The 21,291-nt window shown below is 34.9% G+C and overlaps 1 protein-coding gene across 1 annotated transcript in view; it reads left to right on the forward strand.

Annotated features, from left to right (window-relative positions):
* The window catches only part of LOC129230668 (tetratricopeptide repeat protein 37-like), a 138,001-nt gene that overhangs the window by 20,906 nt on the left and 95,804 nt on the right, over window positions 1-21,291 (forward strand). The window contains exon 5 of the mRNA XM_054865085.1: window positions 15,539-15,611. Coding sequence (XP_054721060.1) covers window positions 15,539-15,611 — 73 coding nt within the window. The remainder of the gene's footprint in view (window positions 1-15,538; window positions 15,612-21,291) is intronic.

Below are 21,291 nucleotides of genomic sequence, written 5' to 3' on the forward strand. Positions count from 1 at the left end.
GCCCTGACAGCATTTTGTCAGTAGACCCAGCTGCATATATGATGTTGAATACGTCTTGTAATCCACTACCATCCATTACATAGCCAATGGTGCCCAGGTAAGACATGATGAGATGAAAACCACCAAGCCTCAGCACAACTGAACTAAATTCAGGATTTGAAGCAACAATTTCTCGACCTTTCATGTATAACGGTTGATCAAAAGTTACAAAGCAACATTTTTGATTTGAAGACTTACATTTATCGATGGCAAAGAGAAGTGCTGTATGAATGGTGTCATAGCTGCTTGGTGGAGCATTGATGAAAGGCAGATACAAAATGCGTGATTTTGAGTAAGCGTTGACAGAGGTGTTTTTTTCCATGAAGCCATTCCAGCCTGCAACACTCAATCCTTTCCACTTGGCCAGAATCCATGCAAAATCACTTGGTAAAAGTGTGACAGCATGTGAAATAGGGTTTATTTCATCTAAATCATGAATTACTTCATTTTTAAGTCCATGTGTTTTTTGAAATGGTTGAATTCGGATAGCAGGAAATTCTTCGACGACATCAGCTGTCTTGATTTTCTTCAGCCTATCAATTTTTTTATCTGAATAGGCAGTAGTTGCAGGCGTCACACACTGAATTCCTCCCATCGCATGCAAAGTGCTAGATCCATCTAAAGTGTCAACATTCACATCTGCATTATCAAAGACGTACTGAGAAAATGATCCAGGCATCACTGCGCTTAGTGGATGACTTAGACAAGACAACTCAAACAATCTCACTTCTTCATAATTGCTGCAAAACCCCATGGCATAAAGCAAATTTATAAGGTCTTTTGATCCATGATTTTTGTAAAGTAAGGCACCAAGACCAACCTGTAAGGAGGATATGAAAGATCTAGGCCTTGCAGCTGCAGTAATAGCATGACCAATTGCAAGAATTTTTACGCGCCATTTATCTTCGTTTGCACGTTTACCCTTCATTATAATTTTTTCTAGAAAGGTCATCAGTGATTCAGGTATTACCTCTCCTATATCACTAAGAAAACTATCTGGTTTTGGGTATTGATCCATTGAATGTATCATGGACCTCATGTCTTCCAGTATAATGCCAGCAGCTGCTTCCACGACACGAAGGCGTTCCACTCGTTCATCTTTATTCCGTGATTCATTCCACTTATTTGAAAGAATCTTGTACCCCGTATTGCGGAAACAGATTATTGGTTCTCTATTTTTTCCTGCGGTTATAATGATGTCTTGGCCATATTTGTCTTGCAACCTTTTTTTCAATGCCTTTTCGCTTGGAATATGCCCTTTAAAATCTTTCAATATGTCTTTCAAGGAAAACTGGCATTCATCTTCATTTCCCTCCAAATGTCGGCAAACATGTTCAAAAGCAGCGGTGACCTCATCGACTGGAGGGCGGCCAGGAGCAGCACCAGTTGTAATTTTCAAAAAATTTTTGAAACACGAACTGTGATACCTGCCTTCTACTTTCACAAGTTCACTTACAGGTGTGATTCGAAAGGTGACCTCTTCACTCCACTTATCACCTCTCTTCTGAGCAGCTTTTAAAACTTGATTCCTAAATTCTGTTGTTTCTACACGATGAACTTTTTCACGTCTGTTAACTGGTTTTTTCATTTCAAGTTGGAGGAATTCTTGTGATGCGTCCTTACCACAAAGTACACAGTGTGTTTTAAAGTCAAAGTTCTGTAAATCTGATCGCGTTATGCAAACTTTTACCTTTTCTTTTTCGGCAGCAATAATACTTTGGCTCCTGGTGTAGGATTTTTGGCATTTTATATGCACTTGCACCATTGTAAGCTCTTTGAATTTGATATGCTTTCCGTCTCTTCTTCTATGGCTGCTTTCAACAAATTTTTGAATACCACGTTCTTTGACTTCAATCACATCACCTTCAGTGTATGATTTATCGCAAATCACGCACAAGTCAGCCATGTTCCTCTCAAAAAGTTCACTCACGCAAGCACAGAGTTAACTTGACTTCGAAATCAATACAGCAACTCAGTGGCATATCCATGGAGGAGGGGAGGGGGGGAGGGGGTCCTGGGTTAAATTCCTCCCCGGAACTTCGACACATTCATTTTTTTAAAATAAATTTTAAGTAACGGTATTTAATTTTGTTCGAATGGGATAGATTTCAACAGAACAGCTTCTGACACACACCATTACTGCCATAAGAGAGCAAGAATGGTCTGTACAAAACGCAAAGGACATTATGGTCACTAAGCACTTCCAACGCTGCAAAAATCATTTTTAGGGAAACCAGGTGTTATATCTGTTTTGTGATTCTTGATGAACTGCAGATGAACACTCTATGAGTTATTAAAAAGCAATTCCTACCTGTGTATAAGCCTGTGTTCTATATGAGATGTTTCGTCCTTGCGTCAAGCTAAAAAATAAATGTATAACCGGAAGTCGCTAATTCCCCTCAATGTTACCATTTCTAAGAAAAAATCTTAATTCACTCTACAAGCCTGGCACACCAAATTTTCTGTTATCTCGACGCTTGCAGTCAAGTTCGTCGATAATTTAGGATCTGTTACCAATTATTCAGGATAAGATTTTCGATTGCATATTGCAGCTGGAAAGTTTACTAGAGTTTTATTTCATAATTGCACATTGCAAACATCGTTTTAAGAATAAACTAGATCGTATCTTCAGTTTTTGATTTCAGATGCATGAAATTTGATTAAATTTATTTCAGTTATTGTATCACACAGCAAACTTATGGGGATTTTTCAAAATGATATAGCATGTAAGCAGGCAACAATGAACTTTCATTTTCAATATTAAGAATTTTGAATTCCTTCTTGCTAAATTATTTCGCAAGAACAGTTAAATATTCTGAGTTAAATATTCTGGCTATTATGTACATTAAAAAAAAAAGAACATTACTGTATCTGAATGATAGGTTTTAAATGATTTCGAGGAAAATCCACGAAGAATTTATAAAAGATTATAACAAACTTAACGGTAAATATGTCGTCCCCCGCTTTTTTAGTTTTTTTTAAATGGTTATTGTGTCAAAACGAATCGTTAATTATTGAGAGGGTGATATAATTAAACAACTTCTTAGCCATAAAAGCTGTTTTTTTAAATATATTGTATAATAGTTTCCCATTGTAAATGCATTAAAACTTCGATTTTAAGAAACCACCCTCCGGAATTTTTAGCAAATGGGAGAAATATCAGCATAAAATGGTTTATTCGGCCTCTAAGAAAGGGGTGAGTGGACGGAAGGGAGGGAACGAAGGTATTTCAGTGGAGAAAGGGAGAGCCGGTGGGAGTGGGAAGGGGTTAGCATAATTAACCTGGATACGCGTTTCCCCCCCTCCCTCCTTACTTTCAACTTCCTTCCTTCTCATTCGTACCTTTATTCCACCTACGATATATTTCTATTACAATAATGAACATAATAAAGTTTTCCTGCCATTTTTTTACGTTAGGGAGCGTAGGAACGAGGTGCGTTCTGGCTTTAAGCGCTTAATTAGTAATTTAAGCCAATTTTTGAAATAGAGTTGTGAGCTTAATATTTAACAAAAATGCAGGTTATAGGTACTCCTTTTGTTCAGTATTTTGTGCTCTACAAGAAACCTGCATGTATTTTTTATCGTTTTAAGAGCCATTTTTGAGATATTTTAACACTAATGAAAAAACAGGTGTTTTTTGGCACTAATTTGGACGCTGTGGCGAAAGCTCACTTAGTAGAAGGGGGAAAACTTAGTATGGTCATTACAGACCCATACGGCATAAATTAAAACAATTTCCAGCTTTCCACCAATTACTTCCGTATTCGACCTTTTTTCACTCCCCAACCACTGGCCTATATCTGGACTAAATTTCTTTTTCAATTTTTTGATTTTTGGTTTAGTAGAAATTTGTCTCCATCTCTTTCAATGTTGATTCCCAAGTAATTTCTTACTTCTCCTAAATCTTTCAGTTCGAAGAATTTGTTCAGTTGTTTGATTAATTTTGCAATTTTATCTTCATTTTTACATGCTATAAGTATATCGTCGACGTAGATTATGGTCATTATTCTGTCGTTTCCATCATTTTTTAAAAATAGACATGGATCTGCAATACTTTGAGAAATATCTTCATTCTTTAGAATTTCTTCAATTCTTTTATTCCAAGCTCTAGCTGCTTGTTTCAATCCATATATTGCTTTCTTCAATTTGCAAACCTTATCCTTATGCTTTGGATCGACATAACCTTCTGGTTGTTTCATGTACAAGTCTTCTTCTAAATCGCCATGAAGGAATGCAGTGGTAACAGCGTGTCTCACTTGCATTTTTTCGTATGCTGCGACTGCTAGAAAGGTTCTGATTGTTGTATATTTCACTGTTGGGGCAAAAGTGTGTTCATAATCAATTCCAAATTTTTCACTATAACCTTTTACAACAAGGTGCGCTTTGCAACGTGTTACTGTTCCGTTTTCATTCTTCTTCAGCTTAAATACCCATCGATTTCCAATGGCTTTCTTTCCAGGTGGAAGATCAACCAACTCCCAAGTTTTATTCTGGGACAAGGATTCGATTTCTTCATTTATTGCTTGAAGCCAATTTTCTTTTCCTGCTGGATTCATTTTAACTACATCTTCGAAATTTTCTGGAACATTTTTAAGTTCATCATCGGCAAGAAATCCTAAGCGATCTGGTGGTTTTCCTTTGGTTTTTCTTTTTAATCGTCTAGGCTTCTCTTCGGGTATTTGCTCTTCTTCAGATGTCATTTCGGATTCATCCACAGATTTATCATCATATTCTTTATCTTCGAGTGAATCTTCGACTGGTGGAGGAGATGAAAGTTTAACGCTATCAGTTATCGAGCAGTCTTCGATAAATTTTACGCTTCTACTGACAATTATACGATTTCCACCGGTGTATATTCTGTATCCTTTAGAACGTTGATCATAACCAACGAAAGTTTCTTCAATTGCTTTCTCATCTAACTTTCTTCTGTTTTCCTTATGTACGTACGCATAGGCTGTGCAACCGAATTGTTTCATATGAGCTAAATTTGGCCTTCTTCCGCTCCAAAGTTCATATGGCGTCTTCTTGCAAGCTCTAGTTGGAAGTCTGTTCTGAATGTAGTTTGCAGTAATAACAGCTTCACCCCAAAATTGATTTGGTAGTTTGCACTGGGACAGCAGGCATCTAGTCATCTCTGTAAGACTTCTGTTCTTTCGTTCACTTACTCCGTTTTGAGCCGGTAAAAACGGAACGCTGAGTTGATGTTTGATACCGTTCCTATATAAAAAAAATCTTCCATTTCACTATTTATGTATTCACCGCTGTTATCAGTTCGGAGAGTCTGTATAGTTCTTCCAAATTTATTTTTTGTCATGCCTACAAAGTCCTTTAATTTACAAAGAACTTCGCTCTTTTTAGCAAGTAAGTATATGACGGTGTATCTAGTATAATCATCGATAAATGTGACAAAATGGTGCTTTCCACGAATACTGGGAGTGGGCATAGAGCAAACGTCACTGTGTATGAGTTCCAGTGCTTTACTTGCGCGCATCAGAAACTTTTGGATATGGAAGTTGCTGCATTTTATTTTTAATACATTCTGGACAATTGTTACTATGACAACAATTATCCAATTTAATTCCATCAGCAAGATCTTCGCGTACGAGTTACTTGATTGCGTCATAGCTTCTATGACCTAATCTTGAATGCCATATTCAGATACAATTTTTATTTTTGCATTCAACTGCAATATTAGCGTTTTCTGCGTGTTGATTTAAAACAATTTTGTATAAACTGTCATTATCAGAATGCGCATGCATAATTATCTCATTATTCTTTTTCACGAAACAATGTTCTTTTTCGAAAAGTACAGAGAATCCCTTGCTTGTTATCTTCTTCACGGATATTAAATTACTTTTTAATTCTGGAACAAAATAAACATTGGTCAAACTGATATTTTGCAGACCGTATTCATCATTCAAATCGAGATTTACAGTTCCAATGGCCTTTGACTTCAAAATTCTTCTATCCACTAAAACTATATCAGATAAGGATTTGTTTGTTATACTTTAATTCCGAAAATAACACCTCATCAGAAAACATATGGGAGCTACAACCACAATCCAAATAAAGAACAATTTCAATTGTTTTTTGTTCGGAAAAATGAATTGGATTCGCAATAAAGTTTCTTTCGGTTAACCTTGAGACGTTTTGATCAACTGGCGCCGCGGGAGGGGAGGAAAGATCTTCGTGTGATTTACGAGATTTTGTAGAATCGGCGATCATGCAATCTCGAGCAGGTTTTCCGCCATTTTTGGTTCCATGAAATTCCGATTTCTTATTATTGGAATCGGCTTTATTTTTGTTTTGCAATTTAAAACATCTATCGCGTGTGTGACCATACCGCTTGCAAAAGCTACATAATGTATTCGAATTCTTATTATTATAATTTCTTGCATTAATTGCAGTTTTAAAAGCAGTTGAAGTGTTAGGATTTCTATCCGCTTGTTGCTCTATTCTTCGATTATGTTCATCTGTTAGTTTTGTTTTTACTAAATCCGATGTTATAAGTGCTTCATCTCTTGCTTCTAAAGCAGTGATGAGATTGTTGTAAGATTCGGGAATCAAAACTAATAAAAGAGCTGCTACATGTTGATCTGGGATATTTTCACCGATAGCTTTCAGTCTTTCGACTAAATCTGTCATGTGAGTTATGTGTTCAATCATATCAGCATGTTCAGGCATCTTTATAGAATATATAGTTTACTGCTTAAATTGGATCGTTCGTGTATCATTTTTAATTTTTGCCATGTGCTGGCAGTTGTGGTTTCATCTTTTACGTGAATAATTTTTGAGTCGTCTATGCATAAATTAGTTATAGCTCGCGCTTGTTTATCTTCCTTTAAAAATTCAGCATTAGGTTCAGCGGGCGGGTGCGTATCAAGAAGATCATCCAGCCCGTCACGCATTAAGAGCATTTGAATCTTGAATTTCCAAGTGGCATAGTTGTCGGAATTCAGTTTCGTTATTTGAGTGGAATCTTTAAAATTTGCTTGAGCCATATTTAGTTTTTTTCTTATTAAACACAGTTCAATAGAAAATTATATATACAGTCCTAACTTTGTTCAGAACATATACACTGTTAGAGAATATCAGTCTCATAATCAATGCTGTAAGGAAAGGTTGGCTTACCTTTTCTTATCTCGATAGGCAGCGGTGTGATAGTTGAGTTTTCTGAACGCATGAAGAACAGTCAATAGATGAGTAGACGAACAACACGTAAAGATTTAATTAGGAATGACTAAAAACTAAATGTACACATATTATAAAACATATTCCATACGGCACAAAAACAGATACACACACACTACATCAAGAGAACAAAGAATAATAAAAAAAACTTTTGAAGGGGGAAGAAGGGAATTGTGGGAAGGATAAGTATGACGTCAGAGTGACCTTGGCCTTTCGAGATTGTATCGCTGTGCAGAAATGATTTATCTATTTGAATATATGATTAGAGTACAACAGTTATCATGACACCTTTGGAACTGCCAATAAAGTATCGTCATAGCTGGAGCACCATCATAACCGTACTTGTTTAAAAATTCATAACTAAACAGTAATTAACAATAAAATTAGATTTAATGAAGAAATTATTGTGTTTATATATATGTTTTTAATAAGATTTAACTAATGTACATTTGAATTAAAATATAACAAAAATTATTTTTGAAAAAACTTCACTTATAATTTTTTTTTTTTTCAATTCTACAATGCCTTTCAATAAGTGTTTGCTAAACTCTTGAATAACATTTTTAACACTCCTCCTTTCCACAAAATTATTAACAAGAGAGAAACCAATTCAAGACCCTTCACTTTTGTCCCCAATTTGATTAGATTTTGATGGCTAAGCCCCACCTATCTAAGGTGAAAAATTCTTTCTAATTCTTTTATCCACTTAAGAGTTGTATGTCCCTTTTCAGTCTAATGAGGAGCTCTTATCTCTTTTTCTCTCTTGAGAGAAGCTTGTAGGTAGCTATGATCTTCTCCTGATCTTTCCCTCATCCAGTATTACAATCCACCTGTTTTGAATTCCTTTCTATTGCCCCTGTTGTCAAAGTCTGAAACCAGTACCTTTCAGAACTTATCTACTGGCCCCCTCTCCCGCCATTCTTGAGATGTCATGCCTAATCAAATCTCTTTTCAAAGTCCAAAGTTCCTACGCGACAAACATTTCCAGATGTTTTCATCATTTTACTGAAAATTTTTCAATTGCAAAGAAGTATTTGATCCAGTCTGGGCAGCTCAAAGTGTTGTTGTAACCAGAGTTGCACCAAAAAAAAAACTGTTGCAAAATCTGGAGCTACTTAACGTTAAAATCATATGGCATAAGTTCAGGACTTTGAAAAAGTGATGTGGCATCCGGAGTGTCGTGAAATCCAGGTGTCGCGATAACGAGGTTTGACTGTATTTAAGATGCAGTAATATGTCATCTTATACTTATTATAGTAGTTTTCCATATTACTAGACCCATACCAATATAATCTTGTTGAAAATAAAAGACTAATGACTAGGGCTCGACCGATGGCATTTTTTGGCCGATGGGCCGATGCCGATTGTTGGCCGATTGTTCAAAGACAGCCGATGGCCGATGGCCGATTGTTTTCCTCCAAATGGCCGATTGCCGATGGCCGATGGCAAAAAAAAATCAAACAGAAATAAATGGATAAGATTATCAGGGATTTAAAGGATCGCTGATTCATTTCATTTTACTTTCTTTCTACGAATAAGGAATCGTATAATCACAAAAAAAAAAAATCAGATTTCGACCTAAACTTCTATTTTACGATCACCCAGTTTAAAGTTCACAAGTTTTTCCAGCACATTTGTACATGCATATGTATTTAAGAACATATAGATATATCCATTTTGAACGCCTCCTCAGTTAATTATCGCAAATTCTCTTGTGATGTCTTCATGCGCGTAAACTTGCGTCACTCAAAAACGTTATGAAATAGTAAGTTGAAAACACATACTTACGTAGTATGATCTGAAAGTTCAGGACAAATTGTATACAACCTTACCCTGAGTAGTTCACATTACCGAAGCACATCTATCTACAAAATAGTCACCTTGGACGACTATGCACTTCTGCCAACGTTCGTATAGCTTTTCGAAGCACTCCTGGAAGACATTTTACGCAACCTCCTGTAAGGTCTCTTGCGTTGCTGCTTTTAACTTCATCGTGGGGAAGAAGGCGACTTTCATGTTGAGGATGCACGGTTCGATTGGTCAATACTCTGATATGACAAGCAAATAACACAACGTTTCCTCGGACTTAGCCCCGTGTGACTTTTACCTGTTCACAGCAAAAAACCATTTGCATGGACGCCGCTTTCTTCTGTCAGGAGAAGATAAAGCTGCATCATAGAAGGTAGCGAAAAATGGCGTCCAGGAGTGTTTCCAAAAGTTATATAAACACTGGCTGTAGTACATAGTCCCTCAAGGTGATCTTTTGAAGTTGGATGTGCTTCGGTAATGTGAACTATTCTGGGTAAGGTTCTATACAGCTTGTCCCCGAACTTTTGGATCGTACTACGTACAATATGTATAGGGTGTAGTTATGCTTCTCCTTTTTTGACTGCTGTATGATGAAAGAGCAAGAACAACAGCTAAAAAAAAAAGAAAGAAAAAAAAGGAAGAAAAACAAAAAGACTGTTTAACAACCAATTGATTTGTTTTTTTTTTCTTTTTTCTTTTCTTTTAATTGAACATATAACTAAGATTTCAGTAATATTGTAGTAATGTATGGATTTAGGTACACTAAAATTAGTTTAAAAACATTAAATTATGTTGTTTAATCATTAAAAAAAAAAGAATAAAACTATGAAACCGTCAACAAATTACGCAATTAAAGTGAAAAGATTGCACGTAGACATTTTTTAGTCATCAAATTAACCAAAAAAGGTAACAGGTAAATTACAATATTAAATCATAATAGGAATATTTTTGTACCTATTTAAAATTTATGAAAAGAAAAGCTTGCATTTTTCATAAAAGCTATTACAGTGACATACATTTTGCTGAAAAAAGAAATAGTCATAAAAAGAGCGAGGTTCTTAAAACGCAGCTATAATAAACAAACTCAATATTTACACCAAGTTAATAACTGAATAAATATACTACTTGATCTGATGTTTGCACACATAATATTGAACAATTTGATTGCTTAATCTTTTATGAAGCTTTACAAACAAGTTCAAATTCAATTTTTAAATTTAAGAATAACTTTCTGAAATTTAAAAAATTCCATAATAGAAAATCCTTGAAATGTTTCTATAAAAACGAAAATAACTTATTCATTGATTTTATATAAATACAAAAAAATATTTACTTACAACAGAAAAAACATCGATCACTATTAATGATGCAAAAAAGATGGCGCATTACGAAATATAGGTGAAACGAGTATGACAAATACGCAAAATGACATTTCTTGACCAAAATAAATAATCGCTATAAATATTTAAGAAATGCTCGAAACGACGAGGGAGGGTTAAGGGGGGAGGAGTAACCCACTGATTTTGGAGTAACTCACACTTCGGCCTCATTTTTTTAGTACAGAACCGCTACCACCAACGCCTCGGAAGAGTTTCTGAATCTACTTCAGCACTTCTGAAGAAAAAATTCAAAAGACCCTTTGATTTTCGAATTATGTCACCATTCAAAACGTCTTTAATCAATTTCTTACATTAATGCTCTAGATTATTTCTAAACAATAAATTAAGTTTGAAAAAAAATCTCTAATTTTATGAATGGTGTTACTTTAAAGAGCTCAGAAGTATTAGTTAGTACTAGAGTTTAATTTCAGAAATTGAGGGAGTGGGAGGAGGGGCACGCAAGTGTTCTCGGAAATTCAAAAAATAGTCGTGAAAAATAGAGTTTAAAATAATCATAAACATGGAGCAGAAAAAAACTTTTAAAACTTGCACCGGAGTTTGTTTTGACGTGCAGTGGCGGATTTAAAATATAGCAAATGTTGCAATTGCACGGGAAGCCCCATAATTATAGGGGCACCGTAAGAGTTACAAAAATGCTTATGATAAATGTTTTACAACTTCCGTGATAGAGAAATAGGGCCCGAAAACGTATTTCGACGGGCCCCAAACTTGTAACTTTGCTGAAGCGATACAGAAAAGACTGCATTACTGTGATTCATATTACAAGTATTGAAAAATTAAAAATTTACCGTCGGTTCAACAGGAATCTACCAAAATGGCACAAAAACCGGTTTCACCATCTCATATTTGTTTCCATAATCTCCAATTCGGCAACAACAACTGGAACGTATGCACACCCCACATGCGAAAACTTTACCTTCTACAGCTTACAATTTTTGAGTTATGACTTATGAGAGATACATACGTACATCCTGCTGCAAGAAACAGCGCAATAATTAACTTGTTTCGTAATCTGAATGCAGTATTAAAAACTCTTTCAGGGGTGACTAAAATAGAAATTCATACTGAAATTTAAGTAAACAATTTTATATGAAAACAATAACTCTCTTTACTTTGTATTAAAAAGTAAAACAGCAAAGGTTCTTTTTTTTTCAAAAACATCGGCCAATTCCATCGGCTTTTCGATGTATTTTAAGGCCGATGGGCCGATGTTTCCCGCAAGTTAGCATCGGCCGCCGATGCCGATGCCGATGGCTAAATTGTTGAACCATCGGCGCCGATGCATCGGCCAGGCCGATGCATCGGTCGAGTCCTACTAATGACTACGCTTACAGATAATTTGCTGGTGTGGAACTGTGAGTGATTGCTGGAAGGATTAAGATCTACTTTTAAAATCTGTATTCACTGATTTGTGAGTTTGCCTTATAACTGACAAGAAAGTGTTGCATAAACAGCTCATGCTTTTTCAGAGTTTTTCCAACTCCAGAAAGTGGTTAAAAAGTATGCAGATAGCATAACACTCAAAATAAGTAAGCTTTTGTTGCTGCTCAAAGAGATCGCAAAATTAAAAAAAAAATTTGTAAACAGATTGGGTTTGCCCCCCCCCCCCAAATGAAATGCTTTAACTCAATCAATATGCTATATGTTATGATTCCATTATTAGTAATTAAATGATTGAATGCCCCTTCTGTAGGCATATTAACATTTTTAGCAGTGTTAATGTAATCATAGTTTGGTTATTTTCTGCATTGGGTCCGATCTTGTATTATGGCTTACCAATGCAGGCCCTAAATTCTTCAAGGGAAAGTGGAACATTTGCCTAGAACTCAAAAATCCTGCCATAAAAGCAATTTTTATGCTGTGTTAGTTTATTATTTTTCCATTTGTTATGAATTAGTTTCCAAATATAAGCATTAAGGTGGAATGAAAAAAACGAAGTTTTTATTTTCGAATCGTAATAGTAATCGGCTTGTGTCTATAGGTATCTTACTTAAATGAATAAAGCAGTCGTGCTGGCATCAGTATTTCTCAATGTTTCTAATGTGCGTGTGTAGTCGATTTGCTCTGCTAAACGTGTTTCAAACATGAATCCATCTTTGCACTAATTTTCAGCACAAAGGTATTTATTCGTTATTTATTTGTTAACAACCAAGTTGTTCAGTCAAGAGAGAAACTGATAATGATTACAAGTCAACCGACCCAGAGAAGAAAACCCGGTGGCAGATGAGGATTAAGCTGAAAACTACGGCATTAAGTAGCGATCGTTACGGCATATCTGATCGTGCAACTGCTGCCATAGCATCCAGTGTGCTTCAAGACGTTGGCTTAGTGACTGAAACAGATACTTCCAAAGTTGTTGATAGACAAAAAATTAGGAGAGAAAAGAGCCAAAATAGAAAAGATCTGCAAAGTGGCATTAAACAAGACTCCGTTCGAGGTATTTATTTTGACAGAAGAAAAGATGATACTTTATATATAGATAAGATTTGAATCAAAGCAATTTCGGTGAACAGTGAAAGAAGAGCATTATTCTATTATCAAAGAACCTGATTCCGTTTATATTGGCCACGTGTCTCCAAACTCTGGATCAGCCAAAGACATAGTGAATAGCATTGTTTCATATCTAAATGAACAAAGAATTTCACCGGATGATTTAGCCATCGTAGGTTGCAATGGTACTAAAATCAATACTGGGTGGAAAAGTGGCACAATTCGTCAATTTGAAATTTATATTGCACGACCATTGCAATGGGCTATTTGTTTATTACATTTCATTGAGTTGCCTTTTCGCCATCTTTTTCGGTATTTGGATGGTGGAACAACTGGCCCAAAATTCGTTTTCTGGACCAATAGGAGAACAACTCAGAGGTTGCGAAAAACTGCCAGTAATAGATTTTTAATTAATTGACTGTACAATTCCAGATGTAAACAGAAAGTGCTTGAGCAAGGATCAAAGATATCTTTTAGATATATCTCAGGCAATAAAGGGTGGCAATTGCCCAAATGATTTGTCAAATCGTGACCTGGACCACTCTCACATTCCAGATGACTCACTTGTGCAAATAGAGTCCTTAGACTGTACGTAAGTGTATTGATCCCATCAGGTGAGTTAAAAGACATAGTGACTTTTATTTTGAGATGTTACATGCCGGTCTGGTTTGAAATAAAGAACCGCAAAAATTTCACAGACGGTGCCATTCATGTTTACAGAACAATTCAAACCTGTCGATACTTACCTGACAATCTAAAACAAGTTGTTTACCCTGTCATTGAAAGAAACTCTTTCTTTGCGTATCCCGAAAACTTATTAATGGCAATGGTGTTCGATGAAAGGAGGCACATAAGAAAACTAGCGTTTAAAAACGTCTTAAAAGTTAGGGAGTCTGTTTCTAAAGGCAAAATCATTAGAAACTGTCATTCCATCTCTAAATTTCGAAGCAGAAGATTACAGAGAGATTATTAATTGGAACACGACAAAGCTATCTTCTCCACCTTTTCTTCAAAAAGTTCCTAACAAAGACTTTGAAAATCTTATTGCAACAGGCACTATACCCGACTGGGATATAAAACTCTTCCCCTGCCATACGCAAGCTGACGAAAGATGTGTGAAGCTTGTGACGGAGACTTCACTCAAAGTGTGTGGATTTAAATCAAGAGATGGCTACATAAGAGCAACATTGAAATCTAGATCGATTATGCCCAAATTTTCCAAAAAATCTGATTATAAATTAGCTTCAACAAGTGACGCTTAAAACAATAAAACTTGTATACTGGATTGTAAATTTGGTAAATATTTTATAACTTTTTATTATTTGAAAATGTTTCATTGTTGTAAAGAATGGTAGTTTTGCATGTTTAGAAGATATCTTAAAAGTCAAGAAATAAATTAATGTTTATGTGTAATATAGGGTTTTTTAAAAGACTTTTCTCTGTAACACCGGGGAAAAAAAACAATAAGAACAATTTTATTTTTAATCACTAAGAAAAGATGAAATTCTCCCTCTTTTTTACTTTTCATGCTTGTTCCTGGATCAGAAGGTATTATTTGATTTCAATATGTTTTTTTAAATTTCTGAAGGCCTCAGCAATCTTACCTTTTCCGTCTTAGAGTATTAAAAAGAAACGTTGGAGCAAAGTTTTTAAAAAATCGCTAAAAACACGTGAAATTTTCAATTTTTTCAAATTTTTAGGCTCGTTGCGGGATTGGAAGATATTATCCGATTTTAAAAATTTTTGTTTTGTTTTGTTTTGCAAGTCTTCACCAATCGCAACTTTTCTGCGCTATTACAATTCGAAAATAAAAACTTAGTTTTTTTCATTCCACTCTAATAAGCATACCTGCAACATGTGTTGTTATATGTTGTTATTTACAGATAAAGCTCAAAATGTTTTCTGTTTACTCATATTAACACTGTTGTACTCTGTTAGTATTTTGTCTCGTTGTATTTCAATGAATACATTTTCAATCCAACATTTTTCAAAAAAAAAAAAAAAAGTTTTGGATGGTCTCCAATGTGTTCTTTGCTCAGGGCCTCCCAGGGTCAAAATCCCACCTCACACCAATGTGGTTTCTATTGTTCTTCTGCTCTTCATCGTCATTCCTGATTTTATTTATTTATTTATTTATTTTTGTGCTTTATAATCTGGCGTATGTTAGTCAAGGGAGAACACAGGGACTCCCTCTACTTTTTATTTTTACTCGAGCATAGTCCAGTTTTTTTTTTTTTTTTTAATTTTACACGCAAGTATCATTTTCCCCACTTTTTGGTTCTATTAGCTTATTTTCATGCGGAGATGAACATGAGCTCAACAAACAACTCTTTTGTAATCAATATCTATTCCTCACTTAATTTTTTACATAAAAAAAAGTTGTACTTTATTTTAAATATCTATTATACAGTGTTATATCTATTGATTTTGTTGCATATTTATTTTCAAAATGAAATAAGAGATGAACAAAACTGTGTATTCTCATCTTTTGCAAATATATTTTAGTGTTAACAAATTATGAGATAATGTATTTTTTCAATTGTAATTTGTTTGTCTTACTTAGTTCATAATTGCTTGACTCTATTTGAATACATTTTGCATATTTATAGTGATAAAGTGAAAATGCTTGAAATGTATGACAAATTGATCTCTATTCTAAGAAAAATGAACAAGAAAGAGAAAGTGAGTATTTTACATTGGATTGCTTTTCCCAGTAAAATAAAATGATTTTTCCCATGGTAAAACCAGAAGCATAACTTAACATTTTAAAAGTTAAAGTCATGTGAGGTAATCCCCCTCCCCCCTTTTTTTAAACTGTATTTGGTTGCTGGATCATTACACTTGTGATATAAATTTGGCATCCTTTCTGGGGATTGTACTGCCCGGGACGTGCAGTCCTTAGGAAGGGGGCAATGTTACAAATTCTGTAAATAGTAATTATTTTTGTGATAAGTTTGTTGTAATCTAGCTAAATTTGGCGTTTATTCCGTTATTTTTTATCTAAAATTATCTTAATAACATAACCTGTAAATAATTTCTTGTAATGTACATACAATCCCCTGACATTCGACTGAAGTATACAGTCCCCCTATTTTTCATTGATAAGATTCGTGAATGAATAAAAAGAAAATAGGAGAAGTATTTCCAATTTTGTGGAAATTTCTTTCGAGATTTATAAATAGCCACGGCCGACGGGGGAGTCAGTCTCGAGTTAGTTTTTCTTATGAATCGTGTCAGTGATGCACTGGAGAGCATGTATTAGCTCTGTTTTGTGAAGCCTTTCATTTGTATTTTTGCGTATTTGGATGTAAATACGTGTGTAACTGTTGAGTTTATGGTGTTAATTGATATTTGCTTAATTGCTGATGATTGATTTAGCAGTTGTAACTATGCTTCCTGTTCATAGCTGTAAATTAATCTCCTGTGTTTTCTTAAGAACTGCGTCATCATACAAAGAAAGTTTGAAGCTGCACCGAACTCTTATGTTGATATGTTGATACAATGTTCAAATCTTCTACATCTATCTATGGCAAACATTGCCAATTTTAGTAACAAGCCCCTTTTACTATGCTTGCTGCCCTCTCTCTTACAAGTTTTTGGTCAGATTTTTTGAATTTTGAAACTTTTTTCTCTTAATTATAAATTATCCATCTTGTAATCTCTGGACAACAATCATGTGATTTGTTTTTCTTCCGCAAAATATTTAGGTAAAATGTTAAGAATTGGCAAGTAACAAACTTAAACTCATAGTTTAATACTTTGCTTTTCTTTTTTTATAGGATAGCAAGTCTGTAATTTCTTAAGTGAAGCAAATGATCAGCAAATGAAGCACAATGGATGCAACTACTTTTATTGCTATTGTGCTTTAAGATTTATTATATTTAGTAAAGGTGATTATACACCGTCATATAGACCGACACAAACGTGTCCCATTTCCCCCAAAGCGGAATACTTAATGATGTTCTGCAACATAAAATCATTTGACCTAAAATTGTTTTGCAAGTACTTCAAACATTGTATATACCAGCAACCAACCTGACCTTTTCCACTAATCGAGAGCAATAAATCAAAATTGTTACATGCAGGAGGTTTTTTTTTTTTAAATTAGTTTTTAAAACTTTACTGTTGCTATGGATTTCTGTGAAACCTAAGCCAACTGAGATTCTCCAACGATATTTTATATGCTTTCTAAAATGCTTAGAAAGAACAAATATACAAAATTTTATAAAAAACTGAACCTAGGTTTCAATCCATGTTAATTTTACGTGGCATGATGGAGCAATTGAAAGAATATTAATAAATAAATAAAATACTAAATTAATAAACAAAATGAGTCAAGTTAGGGTAGCATATAACAAAACACTCCAAAACTTTCTAAATACTTGAAATATTTTCCGGATGCAAAAGGATTGTAACCTCAAACAAGACACGCAATGTTGGCATGTTTCCAAAACGTATAATTATGAAGGAAATCACAGTAGATGAAGATCGATTGGGAAAAATAAGGAAAAGGAGAATCAGAAATGCCAGAAAAATTAGAATCTTTTCACATTTAGAAGATGAAATTTCTGCAGAAACTGCTGATTTTCATCAAATATTTTGCAACTCAAGACAGAATTTTGTACAAATTTTACAGATTTCTTTAAGTTCAAAGTAAATCTAGAGTTCCTGCCGTGGGCGCCCATTTGCAAAATTGTAAGGGGGGCTCAGACATTTTCCCCATGGAAACTGATTTTAGTACAGATTAGAGTTATTAAAATTTGAGATTTTTAATAACTTATTCATTAATGGCTGGAGAAGAGATGGCTAGAGAAGAAAGAGTTCTAATTTCTGTCGAGGGGTGGGGTGGGGGTAGGGGGGCTTGAGCCTCTACTTGCCCCCCTCCCCCCATATGGGCGCCCTTGGTTCCTGCAGATGACTTATCAAATTCAACATTTTTTGACAGCTTTCCGCAAAATTATAAAAATTTCCGAGAGTTTTAGATTTTCTTCTAATTTAAAGAAATCTGCAGAATCTGAAAAACTGAGTCTTAAGTTGGAAGATATTTGCTGTGAATCTGCAGTTTCTGCAGAAATTTCACAGAAATTTGGAGGATTTCTGCAGAAGATTTATCTGAACTTTCCTCTCACATTTAAACAGAATTGTTCTGCCTGTGATCAGGCATCTGTTCTGCGATGTATGTTGCAAGTTTAGTAGAATTCTTCTTCGGGGCCCATTTTTTCCCACTACATGGTGTGAGCATTCTTGCTCAAGCATCCGAGCCTCTCCTGGAATCCGAACAGACTCGATATCATTTATTTGTCTGAACCCATTTCCTATTGGGTATATGAGGACATTATTTATCTTTAAAGAAAATGCTAAGGCAACTATCTATAAAACATAAAGTGACTTTATTTCCATTATACAATCGAAAGGGCTTCCAAATTGCCCTTGCTATGCGAACTGCCGCAAAATGACCAAAACTCAACAACCAAGCTATCGAAGCCACGAATCCTTGATAGATTAATGGAAACATATCTAACGAAGTTGATTTACATGAACAGAAAAGCGCCCTCTTGCGCACAGGTAAACTTAATGATTTGTATGGAGATTTTCCACAGCTCCTCGCCATGAGCTCTAAGAGTTCATCAATAGAACCTATAAAAAGAACTACAATCAACTCTTGCTAACTCGAAATGAAGGAAAGACATAAAAAATTCGAGTTATTGAAAATTTTACAAAAAATCATTCCATTTAATATAAGTATACTATATACCTCAAAGCTCATTAGCAAAAGCGAACACAAAACCATAACTTACCATACTTTATTTTAAATATCTGTCAAGAAGAGTTTGACTGGTACTCTTTTTTTTGTTTCCTTGTCAATTATATTTTCCAGATGCGAAATAGCATTGAATGTCTTTGAGTCATATCAGGTCTCGATTCAATGAAGCCCGTATCACATGCATGACACTTTTTGCTTCATTAAAGTTGAGCTTTTTTAGATGGATAAGTTCTTCCATCTCATCATCTTCCTCTTCTGAGAGTGGTCTAAGCTCATCAACTATGTCTTTGTCCGATAAATTTCTACACACTTGAATATCATCATCTATGTTGACAAAGTCTCAAAATGTTGTTACAAGATCTAGCTGCCGAGCTTTCGACACTAAACGCCATTCCTCATCAACTTTTTCTTCAATTTCCTTTTCTTTTTCTTCCTCTTCTAAGTGGATTTCCTATGCAGATGCTTTATGGAAACCTGCCTTTCTAAAGCAGTTTGCTATTGTTTTTTGTTCAACGCAATTCCAGGCTTTATCATAAAGTACAATTTGCTGTTAATACATTCAAGTATTTTTGGAAATTTGTGCTCATTAGATTTTTTGTAGCATGCGTGTAAACTCGTGAAAAAGCTTTGCGGGGAAATTTTTTTCCTGGACTTTAGGTTGTCATAAAATCTGAACAAAAATAATTCAATGGCTCTTACTTTGTAATTACATTGTAAAAATACTTGTTTTTAATATGTCACAGTTTCTGAGCTTAAACATCTATTTTCTAAAAGATATTGTCATCCAAAGCGGCTATCAAAGCCATTCAAGTGAAAAAAAGCTCAAAGCGCTGTAGCTCAAGTTTGTCACTTCACATCTTTTCGTTAATACAGTAAAATCCCTCTAATGTAGACACTAACAGGACAAATATTTTGTCTGCAACAGAGGGATGTCCGCAAGACAGGGGTTTAATAATGCTATTTGCCTAGGAATCGGGGAATAAAAAAGGGGTGTCCGCATTTTAGGGGTTTCCGTTAGGGGTGGTTTTACTGTATCATTAGAAAGAACAGATTTTTTCCTTTCAAAATAAGATTTTTTTCTATGGTGTTCTTTCAAATAAGGATAGAAAAATGAGTTTGAAATCCTATCTGTTGTAACGAATTGCCATGCTTAAGTTCAAATTACGGGAAATTTTATCAGACTGGAAGCCTGGAATTTTAGGAGCTCAAAGTACTTTTACATGTATTACTAGGGGGCACTGCTCCCTGCTCGCTAACGTTCACCAACCCCGAAGATTGCTTTGCAATCTTATTTGATTCGCAAAGATTTAAATGGTCAATTAGAAAGAAACAGATTAAAAACGCATTATGAGCTCCCTTTGGAGCAAAAAGCACCCCTTCCCTGGGTTTCAAAATAACTTGTACCAACTTGCAGAGCCGTAAGGGCCGAGGGGGTCATAAGCATTGAAAAACTTCCAGTTTTGTACGTTTGAAAAGTCACTTTCATATTTGTGGTCTCTAGTAACATATTTTGCTCTTTAGCTCGGGGCTTGAATTGAGTTGAGCCTAAGATTTTCAGTTAAAATTGAAACCCTTAAAGTTTGTGAATAAGAAAGAAGAAACATGCGAATCGAAAAACGTAACTATGGCAATGCCAAATAAAACATCAATAATTTTAATAACGATGAAATTATTCGAACTTGATTTTTTACGGCTTGTAACTTTTTCTCCTTTGGAGATAGAAGTTCAGTTTTACAACCATAGGTCGAGTTAGAGCTGAAGTAAAAAAAAACACTTTTTCCAGTGGCGTCAAAAAACAAACAAACTGTGGAACAGTTCCTTCGCTTTTCACTCCTTCGCTTTTCACTGATCGATATAATGAAGAAAGTAGTGCCTAAATTTTAGCTGAGCCTAAAACAGTTCAAGCTAAAAATGCAAATAACTCCCGCCGTATTTAAGTTAGAGAATAGAAACAAATTGCGTAGAACGTGGAAAATTCTATCCTTTCCAACAATGTATAATATTAATATGTGCAAGTAATTTTTCACCCCATTAATAGGCAACAATAGGCAATTTATGCAAAATTTGAGCTTAAAAAATAATTACAAAAATAGTAATTCGAATTTTAAAAAATAAATCCTCATGTGCACACCTTTGCGGCTCGAAATAACTTAGTATAAAATTTCAAGGCTCTAGGTGCTATGGGGTCTCCTGGACGCACATCCGCTACGGACTTCCTTCCAGAATTTCTGTGAAACCTTACTTTTGTTTACTACTAGTGATACCCGCATGTCTTAGCCCGTAATAGAAAATTAAAAGGTCTTTTGGTTCACCTGTATATTTACAAATAATGTATGGTGAATTTTCTTGCCAATTGGCTTGTACCCATATTACGGTTCCACGCCATGATAATTTCGTAATTTACTGGTTCATCTCATGATAATTTTTTTCTTAAAATTGGAATAGAAAAAGAACCACATCGAATTTTATTAAAAATCGCTTTGAGGTGCACACCCCCATGCTACAAACTAACTTTGCCAAATTTCATGAAAATCAGCCGAACTGTCTAGGTGCTATGCGCGTCAGAGATCTGGACAGAGAGAGATCCTGACGGACAGA

This window comes from Uloborus diversus, chromosome 1, assembly GCF_026930045.1.
Source record: "Uloborus diversus isolate 005 chromosome 1, Udiv.v.3.1, whole genome shotgun sequence".
NCBI lineage: Eukaryota > Metazoa > Arthropoda > Arachnida > Araneae > Uloboridae > Uloborus > Uloborus diversus.